Source organism: Cololabis saira, chromosome 5 (assembly GCF_033807715.1).
Source record: "Cololabis saira isolate AMF1-May2022 chromosome 5, fColSai1.1, whole genome shotgun sequence".
NCBI classification, from domain to species: domain Eukaryota; kingdom Metazoa; phylum Chordata; class Actinopteri; order Beloniformes; family Belonidae; genus Cololabis; species Cololabis saira.
Window position 1 is genome coordinate 40,706,074 of NC_084591.1, and position 14,066 is coordinate 40,720,139.

Here is a 14,066-nt window from a genome sequence, read left to right on the forward strand (position 1 = left end):
CACTGTTTATAATAATATATGTAGGAGTTGGTTGCAGTGGAATATATTCAGCTCAGGAACGGCAGAGACCTTCTTTAGATAGTCAGAAAAATTCCACAGCATCACTGGTAGCCACCCACCAGTTCCAGCGCTGCAGTGGGATCAGCTCCTGATGCCAGCTTTTATAATCTTTTCATTCAGACCTTAAACTCACAGTGGATCTAACAGATTAATGCTACTGGCTAATCTACTCCATGTCAGTGAATGAAAACCATCCACTGCCTTCTGTGATGCAAAGCCAGGCTGAATAAGATGTGACTCGCTGAAAGAGGTATAGCAGGCTCTCTGCCACACTTGCAAAGTTTTTCTAAAAATGGAAGGTGTCACTTCGAAGCAGACCTTGTGTCTTATATTGGGCACACGGATGGTGAGACACAAAAGCGGTGCACATCCAAAGTGAATAACTACGACAGGTGAATGCTGCAGTTGTGATGATGAGCTAAATGTCCTGACTTCCTGACTTCTTTGAGGTGATGGGTGTACCTCTCAGCAGCATCAATGCGGTGTCTGACCTGCATACTCCGAGGCCAGGAGGAGATAAAGGCGGGGTGACTGAAGCTCAAATGCAGAGGCTCAGCATAAGGAGTATTGTGACAGCTTGCCAGCAGAGGAATTCAGCTAAGTACTTTCACCCAAGTTCTTGAGTGCTTCCATTTCATACAACTTTGCACTTCTGACTAAATGTGTCACATCACAAAATTCATTTGAGAGCTACTGTAGATTTATTTAAAGTGATCCTTCACACTCTGCAAACTGCATTTTCCACATCCTGCTTCTGCATTTTGGCTCAGGTGTTTGATGAATAAATAATGATACGTACTGTATTATGTCCTGATGTGTATAAACCTTAGAAATGAAGGCGAGTGTAGTTTCTTTTTCACATGACACTAAATCCAATGAAATAAAGTAAGACAGCAAATGCTAGGCTCAAGTGGTAAAAGATTTTAATATCTCCAGCTGCTCTGAGCTCTGCTAGAAAACAGTTCCGCTGCTGGGAACATAAAAAGTAAAAGCAGTCCTGCTGGAGGTTCTGGTCCCACACATTAGAATAACCAGCAGAGGATCGGAGGGGTAATAACAGTTTATAGACTGTGAGCAGGGTAGACATATCATCTGCTGAGGGACCATGGAGTGCTTTAGTAAAAAAGAAAAAAAAAAAGTTAATCGACGTAAAATCACCATGAAAATGGTCGACTTTGTTCATTCATATGAGACCCTGGAACATAGTGTTTCCAAGCAAATACATCTGATGTTAACATTTATGTGCATATCAGAGAGCACAGCAGTGTGGACAACAGTATAATGATGCATAAAAGCAAGCATCATTCTCAGGCAGGGAGAGACGGCTCACAAGAAATTAGGTTCCTTAGGGATTTCTTTATTACTCCGTGAAATTAAATTTAATGGTGAAATTGTGTAATACGATATGCCCTGCACTATACATCCACTATACACCAGTGTCAGGCCCTGCAACGACAGAACCTTTGCTCTGTAGGCATTCTTTATGCTAGTTTTAAAACTGAAATTTCCTGGGAAATGATTTAAAAACATCTGTGACTCCTTCTGCAGTTTCGGGTGGAAACTCATTTTGCGTCAGATAGTAAGCATGTTTTGAACAGTGGGAGGAGCCTCATCGGGTCATTGATGAGTAACAGTTCTAGATACGAAACATGAAATACGAGGATGATAACAACACATTCAGGCTCTTTGCACCCATTGTTCCCATCACGTTTTAGGTAAAAATCAGCTGAATTTGAACGGTGCTCAGGACAACTTCAAGTGTTTGGTAATGTAAATGTAAATCTTACTACATTGCTGCTTTGTAGCTGTTTTGTGTCTAAATTATAAGACCAGGTACAGTAAACAAGCAGGTGACCAATTATATAATGTCACTTTTGAGCCACAATTGCATTTATTACATAGAAAAACAATTAAAATCAAATTAAGTTGTTGGAGAAATGTCCACCTCGTGTCCTTCAGTGGAAGAATGATGCCACCGACTGGATTAATGTGACGTATCTTAATATCGATTATGTATTACAGACACTGTCCTCTAAATGAAGCATCAACTACTACTACTAAATTTGACTAATATGAATTTTGACATTAGAGCTAATCTTTTTTTGTTAGTCAACCGTGATAAAGTGATTATCTCAAACGTATACAGTGCATAACAGCTGGCTGGGTTCCAGTTTCTCATTTTCATCCTCTCTGCGTACTGCCTGAGGCCACTAAACTCTCCTTTTACAGTCATGACAGCCCATATTTGAGCAAGGAAATAAAAACACTAACAGAATCAACTGGTAAACAAAACGCTACAAAACAGCTTGTAGGCAGAATATTACTTGTGTTCACCCGAAATGGGACGTCGTGATCCCAAGGAGAGGGACGTGACGTAGTTATCCCAACATAGGAATGCTCCGTTACATGACGGTGTAAATAAATGCAAAAACCTGAGTACAAATATTTTTTTCACACTTTTGCTTGTTCAAGTCAGGTTTAAGTTGAGCTCAGAGGGGACCGAGCCTTTTCTGTTGCTGCCCCCAAGTTGTGGAACATTTTACCTCTCCACATCAGACAGGCTTCCTCACTGTCTGCTTTTAAAACTGACCTCAAAACCCATTTTTACGCATTGGCTTTTAACCCAGTATGAGACCTCGCTCTGTTTTTAGTGGTTTTATGTAATTTTATTTGTTTATTTAATTGTTTTTATTGCCTTTTATCGTTGATTGTGTGTCCTCTCATGTACAGCACTTTGTTTCAGCTGTGGTTGTTTTAAAGCGCTTTATAAATAAAGTTGAGTTGAGTTTCCAGTATTTTAAGTAATTCAAGAAGACTCAGTTCTGAAATGTTGCACATAGTCAATGTCCACACACACACACACACACACACACACACACACACACACACAATTATTATCTCAGCATAATCCACACTGGTGCGCACTCTCGTTTAAAAACTCACCAACATAGTGAATAATCATAAAATATGGTTTTTATCTCAGATGGATGCAAAATACGGCGTCTTTTTCAAGTTATGAGGACACTCAGTGCATCACCTTGACACTTAAGGGTATTCACTGTAATTGATTTACACTCCGAAAATTAGAAAACTAACTGTACTTGGCAGGAGTTAAGGTTTGCTAAGGTCAAAAATGTAGTTCAATCATCTCCCGAACAGAGGGAGCCAGTCATGCGTCACCATCCTTTGAGTGAGCGAATGCTTTTGTGAAACGGCTAGTGAACTCTGATCTCGTTATTGCTGGAAGACAGCGACGTTTAAGCAAAACTGCTTTAACAAAACCTCTTTTAAGACATGTCGTACACACAGAAACACTCCTTCTATCTACAGTACGTGTCACGACCGCGTGCTGCAGCACAGTCCCAGATCGTCCCATGCAGCTTGTCCATGCTGAGGAGAATAACATTGACCTAATTCACTTAACTGGACCGGTTAGATCTTTGGTCATTGGCTGGCTGAGCTTGAGTTTGATCCTCTGAGCCGAGTTCCAGCAGCTTCGAGCCTCAATAAAATCCTCCTCCGCCTCTGACAGAACTCATCTCTTGGTGAGTTATTAATACCAACAGAGCAGACAGGATGTTATGCACTGATTCTTCAAGCCTCTCATCCACAAAGCGACAAGAGAGGAGGAGAAGAAGGTCGCCTTCTCTCCCTCTGCTCCATCTGTGCCTCCAAACTGCAGCCACATTAAGTGGACTGGCAAGCCTTGGTCAGCAGTTAAAACTTATAAACTTCAAACATTTCCTCCTGAAGGTCCTGAAGGATTTTGGAGACAGGCAGCGTTAATTGCACAGCAATTAATGCCGTAACATGGTTGAAGCCTAATTTTAGTTTACATAAGCTATTTTGAATGGGCAGTATAGCGCTGACATATGCGCTTGGAAGTGTTTTTACTAAATGCCTCCAAACAGTGATTATCAGTGTAAGTTTAACATCTTTAGCTTCACAATGAGTCTATCAAAATTCTGATTTCTGTAGTTGGTGTGTACAGAGTCTGAAAGGCTGTCTTTTAAGTCAATCACTATATCATTCAAGAGAGAAAATAAATGACATTAGCACACCCAACTAACCAGCCTACCACCTATCTGCATTCATTGTTCCTCAGCCTCCTCTTTTTGTAAAGTAAAGCCCATTAAATGTAAAAGTTAAGAAGAGATAAAGCCCTTATAGCCCATTACAAGATGTTTGAAAACATAGTTATGTTAGGATAATGTGGAAATGTGGGAAAAAAAGGACTCACTTTAATTGCAACATGGAGGTATTCATGGGAACTTTTAACAAATTGTTAAAGTTCCTTTTGTTGGTTCTTGAAGCCATTTCAGCAAAGTCCAGGCAGCATCTTCAGTTTGAATTGTTGTTAAAACAAATTAATTAAAGTCTTATAAGCTTCTGATACTTAAAACTGGATACAAACCAATGCTACTTTTCCCAGTCCCTCTGATACTGATACCCAGGCTTTGCATATTGGCAAAACCGATACCGGTACAGGGTCGATGCCACTGATATCTAGACTGAAAGCACCAGGCTCAAACCCTAATTATCACACAGAGATGGATGTACTAATTGTTATTTATCTATAATTAAGAAGTGCAAAGAAGAAGATATGTGAACCTTGTGGAATTAACTGGTTTTCTGCAATAATTTGACATCAAATGTGATTTGATCTTCATCTAAGCCCCAATAAAAATAAAAAAACACAATGTACAATAGAATGATAAAAAATAAAGACACACACTTAGTTGAAGCTCAGATAAAAGATAAGATTTTAAGATCACTTCATTCGAAAGGGTTCACATACTTTGTCTGTCCAGTGCAGCTGCACACATAACTGATGCATGACAGCGTGGATCATATACACAGAATTAAGATTCAATTCAATTCAATTCAATTTTATTTGTATAGCGCCTAATACAACAAAAATTGTCTCTAGGCGCTTTGAGATGAATAGCTCATAGTCAGCTCATCAGCAAGGTCTGTACAAGTCTTTAATGAACCCATTCATTTGAATCCGGTGTGCCACAGCAGCTAAACATCTAAAACATGCAGGGGGGACCAGGCCTGGGCAACCGTGGTCTCAACTGATGACCTTAAATATTAGGTGGTTCGTGTATCCATCCAAGAAAGCTTTTGTGTTCAGTCTATGAAGATAACGTGTCCCAGACTACGAGGGGATCAAATCTGAATCCATCATGGAATGTGTTGAGCCCATCCATTATCTTGTTGTTGGTAAAAAGCTGCAAAAGCTCAGTTGTGGGTTTTTTTTTAAAGGTGGCACATGAAAATCAACAAAGTAACTATAGCAGTTAGTAGATTGCTGTACCCTCAGAAATGCATATTATTATTATTTAAAAAAATGCTCAATCTCCACAGACAGCTGTACAAAGACATGATGGGAAAAGGGAGCTGTGATACTGTCATCTGTTACTTTCCATAACTTTCACATAAATGGCAGCTTCATGTTCCCACAAAGAAAACATGCTATAAAAACAGGCCTCAGAAATACAGTAGCACAAATATGCATGGTTTCCTACATCAAAACAGTGTGGTGTTTTATGACTTCCCATTTCATCAACCTTGCCAACATCATGCAAACATTGTATATATAGTATGGTAGAGCTTCCAAAACATGGCAAGCTGTTTGTTTTATTAAGTCTTAAAAGGCTTTTGTGAGTCTTGATGAAGAAAAAACAACAGGACTGATTTTGGGATTAAATATGTTACAAGTTAGTTAAACTCACAGGGTTTAATGCACTTCTATAAAGAAGAAACTCGTTAGACTTTTATGCAGCAGTACATTTATTTTAACCGGTTTATGCCAATAAATATTTCATAATATAACAATTAATGTATTTAGGGCACTATCATTAACATTTATGAATGATAATTTAAAGAAAATCCTGTTTAAAGTACCTAAAATGACTTATAAGGGCTATATCAGCCTTAAATGAAAGCTTATGACAACTTAAATGACGTTTGTTAATATGTCTGACGCAGATGATGAAATGTGATGCTGTTGGACGTCGTGTCAACCGGCATCAACGGTTGCTGGTGAAAAGAAAGGAGGCCAGCTTTGGTTCACTCCTTTAAACTTGAGATCTGTCACATCGAGAATTACTGAGAATTGAGCGTCATCTCATCCATCGTGGCATGCAAGCCATGTGTTAATAAATGTAACAAAGGCCCAGATTTGCAAGAGATGGAGATCCAGTAAACGGTTTCACTGGTTAGAAGCGAGCTTCACGGGCTGGCCCACATAAGCTGTGGGCGAGGGCTCCCAAACAGCGTGACAGATGATGACTCTGCTCCACTTAAGATGTTAAAGGGCACGTGAAGATGTTGAATTCATGTTGTTTTGCTTGACAAAACATTGCATGCTGTTCTTGTTAACCCGCTTGGATGAAACGTCCTGGGGTCTTCCATCGCTATATATTCTATTCTGAGGAACAAGTGAACATTTAAAGAGACGAAAATGAGAATATAGCAAGGCAATGACAGCAAGGAGTGGAATAACTGCTCTTTAAAGTACAAGTTTTAATAAAGATGATTACCCCGAGATAGCTTCTCTAAGTGTTGTCATTGTAATCATAGCAACATTTAATGTAATTGGAGGCACTAAAAAGATGAGAATGCTAAGATAAAAGTCCTAAAATAACTGATATTAACACTGCCTGAATCTCGTAAACTAAAATCTGTTTTAATTTTAATTTTTAGGATTAAAAGAAATGTCAGGTCTGTGTGATTTTTATTCTTTTGTGCTCGTACAGATATGTGATTACTTTAGAAACTAACACTTCATTTTGAAGGCCTAAGAAGCTACCAGAGACAACCTGGAATAAAAAAAAAGAAATCACAATATGGAACTTTGTCAGTTTCACCAAGTGTCTTTTTCTCACACCTCCAGCATAATCTTCACTTGAAACTCCAACACTTTCTCACTTTGTCACACACACACGCACACACAACTTTCTTCACACGTCTCTCCTCTCCTGAATGTTTTGACACCTCTCCGTGGTTATGATCTTCATGGCACTTCTAAGAATCTGCTTCACTGAACCGTTTTCACTCACGCTCACTGCTGATGAAGAGATGAACGCTGCTCTGAGATCTGCAGATCATCATCTCAAACAGATAAACAACAACTCAAACCAGCACTTAAAAAAAAGTGTAATTCTGTATCTGTCACTATCTGTCAGATATTTATATTTAATTTATATATTTCAATATAAAACAGCAATGCTTTTTACGCCAACTGTTTTTTTTTCAGTCTATATCAACAAGACCCTGTAAGAGACAGCATAAGTGGCAATAAATATTTCCAATATTTCATAATATAACCATTTCAAATTTTTTTCCATAAACTTAATTAATTTCAAATTGTCTTCAGTGAAAAAAGGGCATTTAGCAGCTCCTGAAAAACATGTAAGCTGGGAGTAAAAGCTGTGAGTATTGACGTGAAGACGTGTTTCTGTTTTGATTATCTGTTGATGTTACTGCCATTGGCCACGATCTGTTTGGAGCACATCGGTTTACAAGTCAGAAAACTGAAACCTTTGAAGCAGCCAGATCCACACACTCACACACAGCAGGGGGATAAATAACAGCTCTCTTGTGATTTGCACTTGAATTCAGTCTCTTTCCCTGGCAATCCTGCATTAAAATATTCACATGCAAAAGCGTGCATGGCTGACTGATGGACCAACTTGTTTAATAGCCAGTTATAGTGTGCATTATACCTATTATATACCTACCAGTTTTAGCGGCTGGCTTAACGCACACTCACAATACCACACCTGCAGGTTGTGATGAAGAGAGCATGCCAACACGGGACTTGTGAAAACAATACTCTCTGTGTTCACAGCTCTGCTAAGGATTTACCGACGCAACAGATAAACAGATTTGTTTAGGTGCATCAGCTTTTACCATATTTCCGCAGCAACATTTAACTCTACCTGTTTAGATAACTGCACATCCAAAAAAATAAAAAAATGCTATAGCATCATTGTGTTTATTGTGTTTCTTAAACTCTGATGACGGCAGATGAGAGAAGGTCCTGACTAGGGATGGGCGGTATGGACTAAAAAATGTATCACGATAATTTCTGGCATTTATCCTGATAACGATAACGGGATGACGATAAAAAAAATACCAATTCAACTCCACCTTTTCAACTATAAATCTATCTCGCTCTCAGATCTGCCATGTTTGTTACACAAAAAACGTCATCAACGGGAATTTATCCTTTTTTCTTTCTTTCTTTCTTTTCTTCTTCTTTCTTTCTTTCTTTCTTTCTTTCTTTCTTTCTTTCTTTCTTTCTTTCTTTCTTTCTTTCTTTCTTTCTTTCTTTCTCTTCAGGCTCATTTCCTTCCTTCTTCCCTTCCTTCCTCCTTTCCTTGTTTTCTTCCTTCCTTCCTTCCTTCCTTCCTTCCTTCCTTCCTTCCTTCCTTCCTACCTTCTTTTTTCCTTTCCTTCCTTCTTTCCTCCTGCTCTCTCCTTCCTTCTTTCCTTCCTTCCTCCCTTCCTTCTTTCCTCCTGCTCTCTCCTTCCTTCCTTTCTTCCTTCCTTCCTTCCTTTCTTTCTTTCTTTCTTTCTTTCTTTCTTTCTTTCTTTCTTTCTTTCTTTCTTTCTTTCTTTCTTCTTTCTTTCTTTCTTTCTTTCTTTCTTTCTTTCTTTCTTTCTTTCTTTCTTCCTTCCTTCCTTCTTCCTTCCTTCCTTCCTTCCTTCCTTCCTTCCTTCCTTCCTTCCTTCCTTCCTTCCTTCCTTCCTTCCTTCCTTCCTTCCTTCCTTCCTCTTCCTTTCTTTCTTTCTTTCTTTCTTTCTTTCTTTCTTCTTTCTTTCTTTCTTTCTTTCTTTCTTTCTTTCTTTCTTTCTTCTTTCTTTCTTTCTTTCTTTCTTCCTTCCTTCCTTCCTTCCTTCCTTCCTTCCTTCCTTCCTTCCTTCCTTCCTTCCTTCCTTCCTTCCTTCCTTCCTTCCTTCCTTCCTTCCTTCCTCCTTCCTTCACGTACGTTGTGTGTCGATTTAACGCAGAACGTCATCAACGGGAATTTATCATTTTTACCGCGAGATGACAAATTCTTACCGTGGGGAATATTTTTGACGGTATATCGTGAACGGTAAAATATCTCCCATTCCTAGTCCTGACTGTGACCTGGCTCTTGGAGCCCAGAGCTCTTTAGAGCCTTTCTGAGACGGAGTGTGAGCGTGTCTGAATGGGCATTGAGACCGAGCTCTGCACCAGGACATTCATTCTGCTTTTTTCCTCCAGAGGGTGTGGACTTTGGGCCATAAGCCTGATCTGCTTCTGGAGGGTTCCTCTGCAGGTTGTGAGTGTGTCAGCAGCTGTCCACCATGAAATATTCTACCCATTGGATGGAAGTCAAATAGTAATGTCGTACAGAGAGAGAGAGCGGGGGAAAAAGAACAGAAATATATGGTGAATGTGATTTTTTTTTTTTTTTACTGTGCACAAACAACTGAGCTCTCAAGGACGTTCTTAGCAAAGACCTTGTTCATGTGGAGAGCATTGATGTGGGCGGTTCAGTACACAGAGACTCATGTTTAAATGGATACCAGAGGAATGGAGGGATAGAATAGACCTGCCGTTACATACATATTAGCATCTAACCATTCGCACATCACAAGAACATACTGTTACTCTGTCAGAAGCTCCAACTGAGCAATCAATCACTTTGAAGCAATCCATGGAAACACGCAGATTGAAAGCAAGCTGTCAGGCAGGGATGTGTGAAGGCAAATCCTCTGTGAGTAAACTCTGCAATGTCCAAAAATAAAACCTGGTTTGATGGCTAGCTTTTCTCCTGTCCCAGAAACAAGCCAGAGCAATGCTTATTCTCAGAGCGCAGCCCTTTTCAGCCAGTCATCAGGACTTTTAAACTCAGACTCAGAGGTTTTGATGAATGATAAATATCTCCTCCGCTGTTAGTTTTCTGTTCTAGTTGCATAGAAACGTTGTCTGGTTGTACACTGACAGAAGCAGGTCACTCAGTCATCTCTGTTGCCCTGTGCTCAGCCTCAGAAACATTATATCAAGTCAGAAACCACCACCATTAAGACAAAAACAATGACAGCAAAAGATCCTTAGCATTTCATGGAAAAGATGTGTGTGCAGTTGCCTCTACACTGGGGGGGGAGAGCTGGCCACAGAGGTGACCAGGAGCCAGTGAAAGGTTTAGTTTCTCATCTGTGCAGGTGTGCTGCAACAACAGCAATGAGGTGTAGTTTCTCATCTGTGTGCAGGTGTGCTGCAACAACAACAATGAAAGGTTTAGTTTCTCATCTGTGCAGGTGTGCTGCAACGACAGCAATGAAAGGTTTAGTTTCTCATCTGTGTGCAGGTGTGCTGCAACGACAGCAATGAGAGGTTTAGTTTCTCATCTGTGTGCAGGTGTGCTGCAACGACAGCAATGAGAGGTTTAGTTTCTCATCTGTGCAGGTGTGCTGCAACAACAGCAGTGAAAGGTTTAGTTTCTCATCTGTGTGCAGGTGTGCTGCAACAACAGCAATGAAAGGTTTAGTTCCTCATGTGTGCAGGTGTGCTGCAACAACAGCAATGGGGTTTAGTTTCTCATCTGTGTGCAGGTGTGCTGCAACAACAGCAGTGAAAGGTGTAGTTTCTCATCTGTGCAGGTGTGCTGCAACAACAGCAATGAGAGGTTTAGGTTCTCATCTGTGCAGGTGTGCTGCAACAACAGCAATGAAAGGTTTAGTTTCTCATCTGTGTGCAGGTGTGCTGCAACAACAGCAATGAAAGGTTTAGTTTCTCATCTGTGCAGGTGTGCTGCAACAACAGCAATGAAAGGTGTAGTTTCTCATCTGTGCAGGTGTGCTGCAACAACAGCAATGAAAGGTTTAGTTTCTCATCTGTGTGCAGGTGTGCTGCAACAACAGCAATGAGGTTTAGTTTCTCATCTGTGTGCAGGTGTGCTGCAACAACAGCAATGAAAGGTGTAGTTTCTCATCTGTGTGCAGGTGTGCTGCAACAACAGCAGTGAAAGGTGTAGTTTCTCATCTGTGCAGGTGTGCTGCAACAACAGCAATGAAAGGTGTAGTTTCTCATCTGTGTGCAGGTGTGCTGCAACAACAGCAGTGAAAGGTTTAGTTTCTCATCTGTGTGCAGGTGTGCTGCAACAACAGCAATGAAAGGTGTAGTTTCTCATCTGTGTGCAGGTGTGCTGCAACAACAGCAATGACAGGTTTAGTTTCTCATCTGTGTGCAGGTGTGCTGCAACAACAGCAATGAAAGGTGTAGTTTCTCATCTGTGTGCAGGTGTGCTGCAACAACAGCAGTGAAAGGTTTAGTTTATCATCTGTGCAGGTGTGCTGCAACGACAGCAGTGAAAGGTTTAGTTTCTCATCTGTGTGCAGGTGTGCTGCAAAAACAGCAGTGAAAGGTTTAGTTTCTCATCTGTGTGCAGGTGTGCTGCAACAACAGCAGTGAAAGGTTTAGTTTCTCATCTGTGTGCAGGTGTGCTGCAACAACAGCAATGAGGTTTAGTTTCTCATCTGTGTGCAGGTGTGCTGCAACAACAGCAGTGAAAGGTTTAGTTTCTCATCTGTGTGCAGGTGTGCTGCAACGACAGCAATGGCTCTCAGTGTAGAAATGAGCAGAAATGAGGAAACATCTGAAGCACAACCAGGCCTGTTGGTTTGTTTGTTTTAGATGAGCCTTGTGCTCAAGGATATGAAGGAGGGGAAAAAAAGGCGCAGACTGTGGCATCACGCCCAAGCGGGCACACCCCCCTCCAGGCTGTGGCATCGAACCAGCGACCCTGTGGTAAACAGACTACACGACCAAATCGCAGCTGATTTATGGTCCCGCGTTACCCCGACGCAGAGCCTACGCCGTAACCCTACGGCGTAGGCTGTGCGTCGATTCACACACACAGCGCGTTCATCATCACACCTCACCTTGCTTGACACATTTGAAGCGGACCGGGTCTTTGCAGTGCTTGATCACGGCCAGCACGTCCCGGGTGGTGAGCCCGGCCACCGGCATGTCGTTGACCTCCAGCAGCAGTTCATCCTGGGCCAGTTTTCCGCTCTGGATCAGCCCCTTGCCCTGCTTCACCTCGCCGAAGTGGGGGAACTGTCCGTGCTCCGCGCCGCCCCGCAGCTCGCAGCCCAGCTCCCCGTCCCTCCCGCGACTGATCACCGCTTCGTGGACTTTGTTGGTCCAGTGGTTCTTCTTCTTGAGGCTCTTCGACATCGTTATAGGGCGAGTTAGTTTGACCACCGCGGGGCTAGCCCATGCAAGGAGCCTCCTCCTCCTCCTCCTCCTTCACCGTCTCATCCCCAGCCCTGGCTTTTGTGCGTCGCGGCGGCTGCGGCGGCTTCAGCGCGCCCGCGGCTCCATCACCACCGGCGGGGGAAACGGCTCCAGCGGGGTCCGCTCCGAGAGCCGCGCACAGGCGGGCAGCGGCCGGGGATATCAATAAATATTACCCCCTGTCAGACACAGACGCCAGAGACAGATTCTGCTGCATGACCCGGATGTGAAGCCTGAAGGAGGGGAGAGATGAATGGTTCTGGTTCGGCGTAAAGCGACGGAGAGGAGGGGAAATAAACACGGGAGGCGCTTCTCTTTTACTACACTAGTGCCAGGGGCGCTTCCCCGGGATCAAATGCACAAACATGGCATGTAGGAGGAAGAAGAGCAACAGTTTTCAATATGTCTTTTTACTTGTTTACTCCGCATAATACAAAACCCAATCCCCATGGTAACCATTCCATAGATATTGAAGATTATATTTAAAATCATTCACATGCTAATAAACAGTTAATGCGGGGTATCCACATCTGGATTACCAGCTGCTCTGGGGCTCCAAATCCCCAGCTCCATGAAAACTGCAGGATGTGATAACCACTGGGATCTGAATACAGTTTGTTAACACTGCAGCACAATTTTGAGTTATCAAGCTGTAGAAGCATCCAATCTAAATGCCTCTAGTTGTTTCCCTGTGCAGGACTTTTTCAGAAAATTAGAATATTGTGATAAAGTTCTTTATTTTCTGTAGGCTAATGCAATTAAAAAAACAAAAGTGTCATACATTCTGGATTCATTACAAATCAACTGAAATATTGCAAGCCTTTTATTATTTGAATATAGCTGATTATGGCTTACAGTTTAAGATTAAGATTCCCAGAATATTCAATTTTTTTTAGATAGGATATTTGAGTTTTCTTAAGATGTAAGCCATGATCAGCATTATTAAAATAATAAAAGGCTTGCAATATTTCAGTTGATTTTTAATGAATCCAGAATGTATGACATTTTTGCATTACAGAAAATAAAGGACTTTATCACAATATTCTAATTTTCTGAGACAGTCCTGTATATGTGCTCTCCATTTTTAAAAGAAATCTAAAAGTAAATTTACTGTCTACCTATTTATAAAATATCCTGGCTACATGACGGAGATATTGGGATGACTGTATGAATGAGTGTATGGATTTGTATGTTTGATTGTCTGTATTGTAATGTCTACTGTTTTCATATTCCCAACGGTACCACATTGCCAGGGCCGGTTCTAGAAAATGATGAGTAGGGCTGCATCTCAGATCAGAGGGGGTGCACATGCCTGGCACGTTATTCAACACTAAATTATGCATTTTCCCGTAATTTCAAACGGAATGATACTAGCAAAGCAAGAATATTTAAAGTGTATTTCAAATGCTTTATTGCAGCAATATTGCTGCAGAACAAAGAAAATGCTATATTTAGTCTGGGCTACCTCACCCATCAGACAATCTAGCAACAGATGTTTCTTACCCTGAAAATAAAACATAGAAATTCAAACTCATTTTATCTATACAGCTCAAAACCATCACTAAACATGACTGTCATTTCAAGTGGAATGATACCAGTCAAACAATAATATTTAAAGTGTCTTTCAAGTGCATTTTTGCAGTAATACCGCTGCAGAACAAAGAAAATGCTACATTTAACGTGTTAACGGTGCAGCAGAGAGCAGCGTCTTGCTGGTGCAGGT

The 14,066-nt window shown here is 41.3% G+C and overlaps 1 protein-coding gene across 11 annotated transcripts in view; it reads right to left on the bottom strand.

Moving 5' to 3' along the window:
• The window catches only part of LOC133444346 (membrane-associated guanylate kinase, WW and PDZ domain-containing protein 2-like), a 116,863-nt gene extending 104,310 nt beyond the window's left edge, over positions 1-12,553 (bottom strand). For 5 of the 11 annotated variants that reach the window (XM_061722075.1, XM_061722074.1, XM_061722072.1 and 2 more), the window contains exon 1: positions 11,986-12,553. In XM_061722075.1, the coding sequence (XP_061578059.1) occupies positions 11,986-12,283 (298 nt within the window). In that variant the 5' untranslated portion in view covers positions 12,284-12,553. The remainder of the gene's footprint in view (positions 1-11,985) is intronic. The other 6 variants (XM_061722070.1, XM_061722068.1, XM_061722065.1 and 3 more) reach the window with 2 other exon arrangements.
• Between the last annotated feature and the right edge of the window lie 1,513 nt (positions 12,554-14,066).